A 13,713-nucleotide genomic window follows, 5' to 3' on the forward strand; every position below is an offset into this window, starting at 1 on the left:
TCAATCAACTTTTGCCAAAATCAACAAATATCAATATAGTCACCAAATGAACTTTGTATATGGAAATTAAACAAACTCAACTTGGATCTAGGCACACAATAGCTATTAGACGGGAGCTGGTTTTCTAACTCTGGGAAGCAGTTTTCAGGCGTCTTAGCATAGTAAGCCTTGAGCTAACTGAAGCATTCGTTTTCAAATCAACATCATAGCTAGAGTTTGTCCCATTACTCACTTTGCTACCTTTGCTCTAGAGTTGCGTCATCATTTTTTTTTCCTAAATTGATTGCAAACAGTTTATAGCGATGATCTTACATAGAAAATACATATATTTGAGCAAAGATTTCCAGAAACACTTGCAGTCCTTATCAATACATTGTGCACCATATTGCTTACTTATTATCACATTTTGCTCCATATCTGATTGATTGTGTTGAAGACTAGGGTTACACCATAGACTGTAAATATAACCAGATGAAGCCTGAGTGACGTCAACCATCTGTTATGGCAGGGGGCTCCGGAGGCTCATCTGCAGCAGTCGCCATGCTGGAAATCCTGTTTCAGCCTAACTTTCAGTCAACCTATCAACAGGCTGAAAGCTGGAGCTGAGGCAGGTTTAAAGCCTTCTGGCAAATAACCGTAAGATCTAACCCAACCTGTCAATCAGGTCAGCTACGTGCCTAACTATGGATAACATGCATCGTTCATAAAATCAAAACAGATGCGTAATAAAAATTTAAAAAATCAACCCCCGTGCAGTGTGTGCCATGACGACAATAACTAATCGGACCTATTTTGTTTTTTTTCTGCTGTAAAAACTGGCTTTTTTGAATGGGGTGTGTATGTGACTTCCGGGGCTCTTGGAGCTAGCCTGAAGCTGACCCTTGACGTACTGCAGGATTTACACTGATGTTTTTCAACCAATCAGATTTATTTAATGAGAATGGTGCAGTTTGGACCTCAAGACGGTACAAGATACACCATGGATGAAAGAATCAGAAAAAACCCCCCAAAAAAAACATGCTTCAAAATCACTTCACAGACTTCATGATACTATCTTTTTTTCCCAGGCACACTTTTGGGTCCCGACCCACCAGTTGAGAAACACTGTTGTAGAGGGTTACTTCACCTTCTTGCTCACCAGCAAAATGGGAATAAAGTAATGCAATCAGAAACTTGGATTCGCAATAAGCATGATTTAATCTGACATATAAACAGCATATTTATGCACTTTAGGGAGCCTGAAGGAATAACTTTCACTGTGCTCTCTTGCAGTTTGAATTGTCTGTGTTGTTTATGTCTGCTGCAGAGCTGAATTTTGTCAGGTGCTGTAAATGCCAAAGTGTTTTTTTTTTTGTCCTCTGTGTTTAAATAAATTCCATCAGACTGGCTGCAGAAGCAATAAGAATAATTTATCCAGTCTGCTTTCTTCTCACACAAGCTGTGCAATCGGATTCCTCTTCCTTGAGTTAATATCAGAGCTGTAAAAATGAAGGGCATTGCTCAAAAAAGAAGACTTATCACACTCTGCCCCTACCAGGCCTCCTAAGAGATTCTCACACCGATGTTTTACTACAGGATCTACCTTTTTGTAGTGCTAATATGAAAAAACATGCTGTTACAATTTACAATTTAATGACTTATTTTGACTTTGAATTTTTAGAGTTTGCCAAGTTTTTGGGCGCTTTTTCAGTATTTTATATTTTCAGATGCTTCATCTGCAGGAAAAAACCCTGCGGTAAATCTGAGTCAGTCACCTGACCTGTGACATCACTGCAACACACACAAATAGTCTGTATGTGTGTCAAGGCCTCACAGCTGTCAGATGTTACGCTGCATATAAACAGTATTTCATGTTAGAAAATTGGTGTCATTCAGCTGGGTTATAAAATAAACATGACACTGGAAAAAACCTTTTATGTAAGAAAATATTGCTTCACTTGATGATTGCAATATTATGATTTGGATTCCAGAAGACATGATCCATTTGTAATTGAAAGTTCACATGCAAAGACATTAATGTGTCACTGATAAATATTGCAAAATATTCAGTTGTTACTCTTGTATCAGAATGTGTACAGTATCACTGGTTCATGACACTACACTACACTGCACAATGCAATCTTTGTAAGTGTAACGTTAAGACAAGTTGAATTTAGAGAAACTCTTTTATTTTGTATAATGCTCAATCAATGCTTTGACTTGTTCAATATGAGAAAGAGTTATATGTATGTAGCAGGAGATTGAATACATTCAGATGCTGTTAAGCCCGTATAGTGTAAAGATATGTTGCTCACATTTTGAAACCCAGTTTCATGTCAAATACATTTCCAGCAACATTAACTTCTCCAATATAACACCTCCACAACATCAGAAAGACATCATTGCTTATTTTCCTGACAAAACTAAATTAACAATGTGAAGCATTAAACAAACAACAACAAGCTGTGCAGGCTGAATGTCTTTTCATGACGTATAAAGCTGACAAGTGAGTCTTAAAGGTCTTACCTGTCCAGGGCGATGCAGCACAGGTGCAGTATGGACGCCGTGGTCAGCAGGACGTCCAGCGACGTCCGGACCAGACAGAAGGTCTCCCCGTAGATCCAGTGCTGGTGGACCAGCTCGATGGCACCAAATGGCATCACCAGCACCGAGACGAGCAGGTCGGCAAACGCCAGGGACACGATGAAGTAGTTGGTCTTGATTTTCCTGAAAGGTGGGGGGTGGGGGGGTTTAATTATTTGGAGACAACAGAAACATACATACTTTTAGATATGTGAATTAAAAGTGGGGTATTATTTGTATGTCAGTGAATCCAGCTGCACAGGATTAGAATGCAATAAGATAAACCTTACATTGTATATACAGTTGATCGATAAAAGGTTTCTGTGGCATTTCTGCAGTGCAGAGATGTTTACTTATCTAATAATTAGAGAGAGCTTTATAAGATTGACTGTTCTTTTAAAATATGAATTATATAGGAGCGCAGCAATATCAAACAACAGATGCTGTATTCCAATTAATTTTTTTTGTCAATTCAAAGATCCATATTTGATGAAACAGCTCTGTACATGTCCTTGTAATTATGAAAAGAAAACAAAAAAATAACAGCTGTACGTATTTTTTCATTAAATAGCTTTTATTTGAGTATTGACTTATTTTAAATGAAAAGCTAAATGTAGCTTTTTTAATTAACTTTTAAAATGAAAAATAATATGTTGGAAGGCTGTTGTCACATAGCAGAGTCTTCTGAGTCTTCTCGGTTATTTATTTTGAACATTTAATACTTTTTCTTTCTTTGAATATCCAATTTTAAATTGCCAATTGAATTTATTTAAAAATAAACACCTTCTTATTCCCCTACTGGGGATAAATAAAGGATTATGTTATTTTAACTGCTTAAAGGAGCAATATGTAAGTCTGACACCTAGTGTTTCAAATGGGTACTGCAGTCCGAATTCAAAACATTAGAGAGAGCTGCTGCCCCCCCCCCCCCCCCTTCATCCCTCCTCTCGTGAGTCGATATTCCCGCAAGTTGCCATGTGGTGGACACTGAAGCTTCAGTGTTTAGCCAGCTCTGCATCGGTCTGTAAACCTTTCTGCATTCTAACCTCTCTCATCATCTCCAATATTTATTATCCTGTTTGACCACATTTCTGCTCGTGGAGCTTACTAGAAAAATTCAGAGGCTTTTTAGGTTGTGTAGAATCAGTTATATATGAACCAGTTTGCTTTGCCGCTTTCATCCCTGCATTACCAGTGATCACTGGTCTCATATCTGGCAAACCGAGAGGCGTCTAAAACAGCCGTGTGGGGGCGCCATAAGACCGCCTACCTTCTCTGTTCAAAACAAATACAGACCATTCCAAACTTATGAGGACATACTCCATTCCAGTAACAGCACAAAAAAACTATTTCATATAAAAAAAATGTTTCCATTACATCAAAGACAATAGATTTCCAGAGGAAAAGGGGGAAGCATCCATCTTCACTAAATGGTGTTTGTACAGGAAGGGACAAAGCGATGCTGAGCTGTGAAAGTGGAGAAGTAGAGAAAAAAAGTCCCCAAACTTTCCTCAAACACACAAACTTGAAATGAGATAAAACCTCAGAGAGACAAAAGAGATTAAGGTAGATTCTCTGTTCAAATAGGTAAAACTCAGGTATACAGAAGAGGCTTGAGGACTCAATCCACATTGATTGCTGTATCTAACAACCCTGCAGAGTCCTGATCCATTTTTGTTCCTGTCTCTATAATTCTCGAAGACATGCAGGCTGTCTCAGGTGAGCGTCAAACTGTTTCTACAAGTATTGCTTCGATACAAAAAGAACAGACAATACAATAGAACTACCCTAAGTCATACTTTACTACATTGTTCTTTTAACTTAGGGAGGCAAAGTTGAAAGATTGTAGTTCTTGTTACCATAAAACACTTTTCCCATAGCCTTGATTATTCATATTTCAGTATCAATACAAGGTCTGTAATATAATGCACAGGCTATTTTGTTCTTATGCACCTAAGAAGAAACTGGTTGCCATCATGACCTCTGTACTAATTGCTCTATTTCAGGTCGAGCTCATCATGTATCATCATCATGAAAGCAGATTCTGCAGAATGGTTTTTTCGTGTTGGAGCGAGAAAACTGAGACTGTAATCACAGCTGCTGCGTGAATGAGTATTGTGTTTTTTCAGTTACACTCAATGAAGGCAGTGAGTAACTATGTGGTGAAAACTCATCTTTACGTCATTCATTCTTACAATCAGTCGTGCTCTCTGCAACAAACTCTCACATGAAAACCTACTGTAAATTTCACACACAATCTGTGCAAGTTTAACACTGCATTTCATTACAAGTTTGATATAAGTTTTTTTGGGAAACATAGTCTCAATAAATTAGCAAACATTTGGACACAGTCACTGGAATTTCACATTCTAGTTGCACCAAATCTTAGCTGTTCACAAATTTACAACATCACAAACTCGGCTACCAGCGCCCCCTCGGCTGATTCTGATATTCAGCTTTCTAATCTGGAATTTGTTCTGAGCTAAAACTAAAATCTAGGAACATTCGAGAGCCGAAGCGCTGATATGCCTGGAGAAAACTATTGGTCGCTCTGCAGTCGCATGCCCTTATATGGGCGCTAAGGTTTTTGTTTTTTGTTTTTTTTAGAACAGCGTCATGAATCTGCCTAAGACTTTTCTTAGGATCCTCTTACGCAAAAAAACTGATGAATATTGATACATAAAAAAGTCCCAAAGTGCCTGCCTGACAGAGAAAACAAACACGGCCAGATTGATTTATGTATTTGTTTTTGTTTTTTCAGTTTTATTTTCACTGTTGTAACAGTCCACTATATTTTCATGTTTATTCAGTTAAGAGTATAGCTTGTGTATTTCTGTATTATATCGTATTGTTGAAAACTATTATACACAAACAAAACCTTTAAGAATGAAGAGATGTTCTAATGCACGCTGACATTTAAAGCCGTAGTTCATGTTGTTGTTCTACCAGCGGGAGGTTACAACTACTGAAAACAAGGTTAGATCTGATTTACCTGACGGCTTATTATGAAGCTGTCAGACACAGACTACCAGCCACACACATGCAGAAACTCTCTCTCTTTCTCTCTGTCTGTCTCTCTCTCTTTCTCTCTCTCTCTTTTTCTCAACCCACCTAATTACAGAAACCATCTAATCCCACAAGCGATATTCATTTTATTTATGTATTATTTGACTTTTATCTTATTTGGTTTAAAGACAAGACGAGTAGGAAGTGAAACAGGTCACGATTCTATCTGTAATATCGATTTCATATCGCTGGGAAAACAAACAAATGTGTCCTCAACAAGAGTTTTAATTTTTTCACCAAAACCTACGTTTACGATTTCAAAAGTGGAGAACTATTTTTAACTAGCTAGATTTCGGACGTTTGAGTGGGCATTTCACGGCTGCTTTGAGTGGAAGACAAGGTTGACCATCCTGAAGAGCTGCTGGAGACAGTCGAAGGGGCGGTTATCTTTTGGTTTAATTTGATGCACTACACCGATGGCGCTTGGCCATGAAAGCTGTTTTCCTTCCCTTGCAGGAAATCTTATATTTTATCTTATATTGTCGGACCCACAAGACTCAAAACAATAGTAGTATCAGTAAGATTAAATGTTTTTGATTTTCAGGTTTTGAAAAATGTGGAAGCAGGTCATAATAAAACCAGGTTTCCATCTTAATCTTGAGTGTTCAATTCAGGCTATAATGCTAAAGTGTATTTCATATCTTTTATCAGCCAGTGCAGAAGAAGCCGATATCATTTTACACCAGGATATAAATATTGGTTTTGGCACTAAACTTCTGTGACCAGTGCTATGGTATGATTGGTTTTCAAGGCTGAAAGCATTTAAACTGGTTTATTCCATGAACAAGGCACTCGGCTCACTGGTCCACTCACCGGCCATTTAGCTGGCAAATAAGAAAATACAAATCCAGATCTGCAGAAAGAATTAGAGTGGTGAGATTTCGCAATTTCTCCTCCTAAAAAGGGTTGGTAATCCTTTGCAATCACAGGCGAACCAAAACATCAGTGAGACAGCTAATCAGAGAGGGAGTCGGTCAGTCAGCTGGCCTGCTCTCTAGTCTGCCGTCTATTAATAGCTTCAGTAAGAGCGGATGGCTATGAGGGTTTTCCATCAGCCTGTCAGTAACTCAAACAGCCCCTAAAACCAGGCTGTTAGTGCTGGAAACAACCATCTGTCAGCTCCGCCCGCTACATGTGGGGCAGGCTTAAATCAAGGTTGGCTCACACGTGTTAATATACATCTGAAACATAAGCACCAGTAGATGTATATAACCAAGTACAAATAGATGTTCAAGCCTAAATTTACACACATACATTCACATCAGAGTCGGCCGTAACTCAGAACGGTTTAGCAGCCATTAAAGTGTCCGGAGAGGTTGGCCTCATGGTTTAGACAGAGTGACATACCGTGTTTGGCTTTTAAGTGCGAAGAATAAATAAACTTTATTAAAAGGGATTGCGTTACAGAGAGGTTGGTGTAATGCCCTGAAGCACACGGTGTGTAATGTGTGATGTGGAAAGCAGAGGAAGCATGAGGAGCTTTAACAGGGAAGTTAATTAAAAAGACTTTCACTCTAAATTAGGTGCGCAGCATGGCGAAATGAAGACAGGCGAGGATGCACAAGGTGAGGTGGAAATGTGTTTGAAACTTTGCTTAATGTCACAGCCTCATTCGAGTAACAACTCCACTTTAAAGAACATGCTCTGCAATTTTGTATTTTGCTAAATATTTCCAGAGGCAATGACTCTCTCTGCAACAACACTTTAATCCTCAGATTAGGACGACATTTATAGCAACAGAAATGCGAATATACAAAACTTCCTTAATTCCTTAAAAGCCAGTGTTGTGTTGTTTTCTGTACACAGATGGGGCAATTCGATATTATTGTTGTTGTGTAGAAAAATACGATTATCCCAGTGACAATATCTCATGGTCTAATCCAAGGGTTTAGAAGTCTGTACTGTTCTTTGACACTGTTACTGTGTTTTTATGGGACTGTTAAAAAAGACAACTAGCAAGTAATGTTAAAAGTAGAACTTCTCAGGACCGCTCACAGTCAAACCAGCAGATGTTAAAGGAAGACGCCACTGCAGAAAATGCAGCTGATGAGCTTTCCAGATTTGTCTATATCGTTAATCTTTTAGTTTTATATTATCATAAACTACAGACTGTTTTTAACATCTTAATCATTTTGGCCAGATAAGTTGTAATTACCGTATCTGTTGTGGTTATAAGTTGAAAAAGAATCCATGTCTTGCCTCCTAAATAATAGTGAACCAAAGAAAGCTGGCACGTCCACAGATTTACCACCTCAAGTGCTTATAGATCTGCCTACTGTCACATATAAACAGTGTGCAGAGTGTGTGGCAGTGTAAGTGTGTGTGTGTGTGTGTGTGTGTGTGTGTGTGTGTGTGTGTGTGTGTGTGTGTGTGTGTGTGTGTGTTTTTTTTTGGTCCACTAACTCTCACGACATGACACACTGGGAGAAACAAGAGGTGATTGGTAGCAGTGGTTGTGTTTGTGTGTGTGGTAGTTATTGATGAGGAGTTTAGCACCCTCTGCACCACCCTCTGCTGGTGTCAGCTCCCTGTAGAAAACTCTGTGTTTGGTGTGTGTGTGTGTGTGTGTGTGTGTGTGTGTGTGTGTGTGTGTGTGTGTGTGTGTGTGTGTGTGTGTGTGTGTGTGTGTGAAATGCCTCTAGGTATATTTTACAGCTTACCTCTTTTGCAGGCTGCACAGTTTTTAAGTTGTTTTTTTTTTAGTTATTTTTTGGGACTATTTTCCTTGTTTGGATAGGACAGCTTAAGAGACACGAAATGTTGGGAGGACAGAGTTAGGGATGACATGCAGCAAAGAGCTGAGGTCTTATTTGAACCGCTTGGCTCTCTGGGGATCCAATTTTGAATCAGTTTTTAAGGCTGTTATGATGGTCCAATGATGGTCCAAAGTTTGGCCCAACATGCAAACAGTTAGCCTCTTTCGCTAAATCATTGATGTCTTAATCTCCTGATGGCTTAAGAGATGTCAGGCTATACAGCTTTCCTTGTAAGAAATGATAAAGGAAAAGTTTGCCTTCATTTATTCGAAGCTGACAGGTTCATAATTTACTCAAATTACTGTAGCCAACTGTGCACTGTCGCTATCTTGTGGCTAGCTGTTGGCTAGCTAGTTGAAAAAATGGGGCTGTGTCCAAAAGCAAACACTACTCACTATGAGGTGCACACTGAATACACCTTTTCGTATGCCTGTAGGAATTATGAGTGAGCATTATCATACCCTATGGTCACCAACGCAGCAATATATACGATTGCAGTGCAAAGCTTTGGCGGACCAGGAAGTGACATTTGACTGCTCTGCGGAGCATGATGTGAAAACAGAATAGTTCATAATTTGGTGGCATTTTAACCAAATTTTGGAGCAGGGGATCAGGAGATGAGACACACCTGGACCCGTTGTGCCTCACGCATACATTAGATCAGAACAGCAGTCACTCTTTGAGAAAGACACGTCTGACGGCACATCTTAGCTTATTCGGTTTCTTTGTCTTTGGTTTTACAGCAAAGCAGCCATTCAGCAGATTTCCACACACCCTCACCTTACCCAACGGACTTTACAGATTCTGTAAATGTATGAGTTTTGTACGTTTTGATGATTTTCCTTGTAAATAAATTACTTTATTGATTAGTATACCCGTGTGTCTCCAATCTGTGTCACAGTCTAAGTGCCCGGCTGTGACATTGTGCTGACGAGCTCACGATTGAGCTTACGGAGAACTCCCTATATAGGGAGTAGTGAAAGGGTGTGCGATTTTTGTACACAGCCTGTTTGTGTCTTTTAAAGAAGAGAGCCCCTTCCTCATTTCTTAGCGAGGCTCAGTAGATGCTGCTAACACAATGTACCTTGTGGATAATGCATGCCAAAAAAACAAAAGTTGGTTCAAAGATAAAACATATATCCAATATCAAAGGGACTTTGTATGAATTTTTGTTCTTTTTTTGGTTAAATTTTGTCCAAGAATGATTTAACACAGCAACAAAAGAATCTTCTTTCACATCAGTGTAGAATTTGAACAATACTGGTCGACATAAAAACTGTCGACAGGCAGACTGATGCTGTGAAATAACAAGCAGACAAGCATGTTTGCGTGCTGTTTTGCCAACATTGAACCAATTTGCGGCAGGTTTGTTATGAGGCATCACTTTTTATTTTGTCACAAATAGTGCCAGCCATGGGACACTCCCACCGAGGACGTCTGTCTGTTTCTGTGTTTCACAGTTTGTTTACTCTGCATGTGCGTCCTTTTCATATTTGCTGGAATTTAATAGATGGATTTCTCTTTCTGTGTGTGGTTTGTGTGTGTGCATGGTTGTGTGTGTGTGTGTGTGTGTGTGTGTGTGTGTGTGTGTGTGTGTGTGTGTGTGTGTGTGTGTGTGTGTGTGTATATTTCCCAGTGGACAGAAAGACAATGAGGCACGGAGAAACAAACATGGTTCTGTCATCGTTCTCTCCTCAGGGAGGCGAGGAATCACAGCGGTGACTTTGTCACTCATCAACGTTCTTAAATACACACACTCAGTTTATACACACATGTATGCACACACACTCTGCATGTAGGTGATTATACAAAGAAATCAGACCTCACTTCAATTACTGTCATTCACACACACACACACACACACACACACACACACGCGCGCACACACACAAATGCCTGTCTAGGAAAACTTTTCTTTTCGTCCTCCAGCAAAACACAAGCACACACGTCAACACCCAGGAGAGGTCACCTTGAGCTCTCAGGTGTCACAAGATGGAAAAAGACAACGAGAGAAAGAGAGAGGGTCCGACAATCTGCGAGACACTAAGCGACAGAAAGAGAGAAGGACAAGAAAGAGACATGACACAGGGGAAGAAGTGAAATAAAAGCAGTGGAGAAGAGGAGCAGTAGAAGAAGAATGAATCATCGCAGTGACAGCGGCTCCCAAAGCTCCAGCCGTCCTCACTTTGACCTGCCCGCTCTGCCTGTGTGGCCGAACTGCTGCTGTTTCTCATCCAGCGGCACAGTGCACAGAACTTTTTATACGGTGTACCCATTTCTTTTATGCATTTCTCTTTAAACATCATAATTCAACGTATTTCCGGCGATGTGTTCACTGTTTGGGGAATCCACTTCCAAAAGTCCCATTTTAGAAACATTTGATGTATTACTTAACTGTGTTTTTCTCGCTCTACTTATTTCATGGTCGGCCCCTCTTGCAAAAACCCTTTCTATATTTCTCCCACTCTAACACGTTGATACACACAAACACTCTCAATGCAGCTTCAGCTTTACTTAACCTCAAACGCAGCCCGGTTTGAACCTTATTTCTCATTTAGGTCGGACTTGAGTGTTAGTAAAATTTTCAAGGTTGCATAAGAAGAAATGGTTTCTACATGGGCAAAAGTTCCATCTTAAATAGGAGCCATAATTAGCTGTGAAGTCCTTTGAAAAAAAAATGTTTAACGAGGTTTAATGCTCAAAAATATGGGATAACGTGGAAGATAAGGAGTAGAAAAAAATACCAAAATCAATAATACACTATATCAAGTTAAAGGGCGGGAAAAACTGGTGACGTGGGTTAACGTTGGACACAAACTTTGACGTGCTGAATAGAAAATATACAGTGAGAGAACATTTTTTTCAATTAACAACTAAACCAACCAATTAAAAAAAAAACAATTAACAACTTACTGCAACTGTTATATTGCAATAGATTTATATATTAAAAAAAAAAATCTATGATAATCAGGTAACCTTTGTGCTTTCCCATACCTTCGTTGGTTGTTTGGCGATTAAAGTCAGTGATGTTTAGTTGTTATCGCCTTTGCTGTTAAAAAAAACTTAGGGAAGCACTTAGGAAACAGCCACAGAAGTCACTTTACGAATCTGCAACAATATTTTGTTAAGTGTGCACAAACCTTCCCTCTCTGCTGTGTAACCAAACATCCAAGATTTAGAATTTAACACTTAAGGGAGCCACAGGTGAGATTTGAACCCGCTTGGAGGACCATGGCCTCCATACGTGGGGCGCGCGCACTAACCACTGCACCACCAGTCACAAATTTAACACTTTTGAACTCAGAGTTAAGCGTGGATGTTGCATATTCAATTAAGAGAAAGCCTACATAAAACTTCGGCAACTGGCTCCAGCTTTTCTTGGAAATTCAAACGTAAGCCAGTAGTTCTACTTTAAATGAATTGACAACAGGCCCATTGTCCTTTGAAAGACTGGTGTTGGGCCACCTGAAGGGCGTCACAGGACCCTGCTGGACCACCTACAGTCTGCCTACCAGTCAAACAGATCGGTGGATGAGGCAGTCAAAATGGGACCGCACTACATCCTGCATCACCTCGACTCCTTGGGGACGTTAACCCCATCATCTTGAAAATCCGCCACCAGAAACTCACCAAGCTCACAGTGCCACCTCCACCCTGACCCTCAGGAAGTTCAACCTGCCTCAGGAGCTACACTTATCATGTTTAACACCGCCATAGTCCAGTCTGTCCACTGTTTGCTTCGGATCTGCCAACAGGACAGACACAGACTACAATGGATATTCAGGTGTGCAGAGAAAATCATTAGGGCCCAGCTGCCCTCCATCCAGGAGGGCAGGATATCGTTCCAGGGTCAGAAAACAGGCAGGTAACATCACTGCAGACTCCTCACACCCAGGACACAAACTGTTTAAACTCCTCCCCTTGCAAAAAAAACACCCCGACACAGGAAAACTTTCTTCCCCCCCAGGCTTCCTCTCTGATGTCACAATCACAGAGCATCAGACCTGTCACTGTGAAATAACCCTGTTACAGAACACCCACTGTGAATGTTAATGACATTATTTAAACAATCAGTCATTTAATCTTGCAACTATTGATATCATCCTCATCTATCATGTATGCACACTGGCTTGATATAAATACTTACCTAATTACATAATTGATTATGTTCATTTCAGAATCTTTTCCACTCTTCATCAATGGACTATTGTCTTATTCAGGCTTGTGCAATATTAGTCGTTGCCTATTTGATTTGTTATTCTTTATATTTAATGTTGTACTTTTGAACATGGAGAGCAGAGTTAACCAGACCATTCCTTGTATATGTGAGCAAACCTGGCCATGGTGATTCTGACTGGATGGATATAAATGAAGTAATTGGCAGCTTTGATTTATTTGACATGTATGTATTGAAAGAGGAAAATAACAATTATCAATGTGAGGAAAAACAGAGAGAGCATAGTCTCACCTGAGTTGTCTGTCCTTGCAGACGGCCACCATGACCAGCAGGTTTCCCAGGACGCTCATCAGCATGACCAGAGACAGGAAGCAGATTAGGGCTATCCGCTTTGGCATGCTGTCACTATGGAAACAGTAAAAAAAAACAGACAAATCAACACGTAAGGTCAGATATTCAGAGTGAAACAACAGTATGTTTCTTTTCAGAAAAAATATAATACAAATAGATACAAAATCCAGACAATTAATGTTAAGAATCAATCTGTCCTTCAGTTATCCTTTTTCGTGATGTGAGGCTCCATCAGGAGAAAGTCATTCTGTCTCTCTAATTGCTTTCCTCAACTTTTTCAAATTACGTTCGGGTAGGTATTGGTGCAGTCATTGGTGAAAACTTTTAATGAGACTGAGCACCTCATCGAGGGAAAGCTGGATGCATTCGCAATAAAGTCTCTATAGGTCATCTATCAGAAATCAGACATACAATTACGCTATTAACTTTCAATGGCCAGATTACTGAATATGACAAAGTAATCATTTTCAAATGAACTCTACATCCACAGTGACAGAACACAAACAGAGATGTGGTAGCATTGCTTGTTTGAATGTTGCTATCATGAAAACATTCAGGTGTCATTAAGATGTATTTATATCTCCTCCATCTCCAGGGCAGCCCTCTTTGATCAGAGCAATCAGCCGAGCAGAAAAACATTAACTTAATAAGCGGGTGCAAAAAAAAAAAAAAAAAAAAGAGATGAGGCAGGACTTAAACTTTATTCAATGAAAGAGCCATTTTTATACCAGTAAATGTCTGTTTTGTAAGCTTTTAAAAACACTTGAATAACATGCACTTTAAGGGTTTAACATTTAAAGA

The 13,713-nt window shown here is 39.6% G+C and overlaps 1 protein-coding gene across 5 annotated transcripts in view; it reads right to left on the reverse strand.

Moving 5' to 3' along the window:
* Positions 1-13,713, reverse strand: part of htr4 (5-hydroxytryptamine receptor 4) — a 178,870-nt gene that overhangs the window by 91,686 nt on the left and 73,471 nt on the right. For all 5 annotated transcript variants that reach the window (XM_065958417.1, XM_020637470.3, XM_020637472.3 and 2 more), the window contains 2 exons: positions 12,853-12,966; positions 2,506-2,706 (listed from right to left, as the gene is read on the reverse strand). In XM_065958417.1, coding sequence (XP_065814489.1) covers positions 2,506-2,706; positions 12,853-12,966 — 315 coding nt within the window. The remainder of the gene's footprint in view (positions 1-2,505; positions 2,707-12,852; positions 12,967-13,713) is intronic.

Source organism: Labrus bergylta, chromosome 9 (assembly GCF_963930695.1).
Source record: "Labrus bergylta chromosome 9, fLabBer1.1, whole genome shotgun sequence".
NCBI classification, from domain to species: domain Eukaryota; kingdom Metazoa; phylum Chordata; class Actinopteri; order Labriformes; family Labridae; genus Labrus; species Labrus bergylta.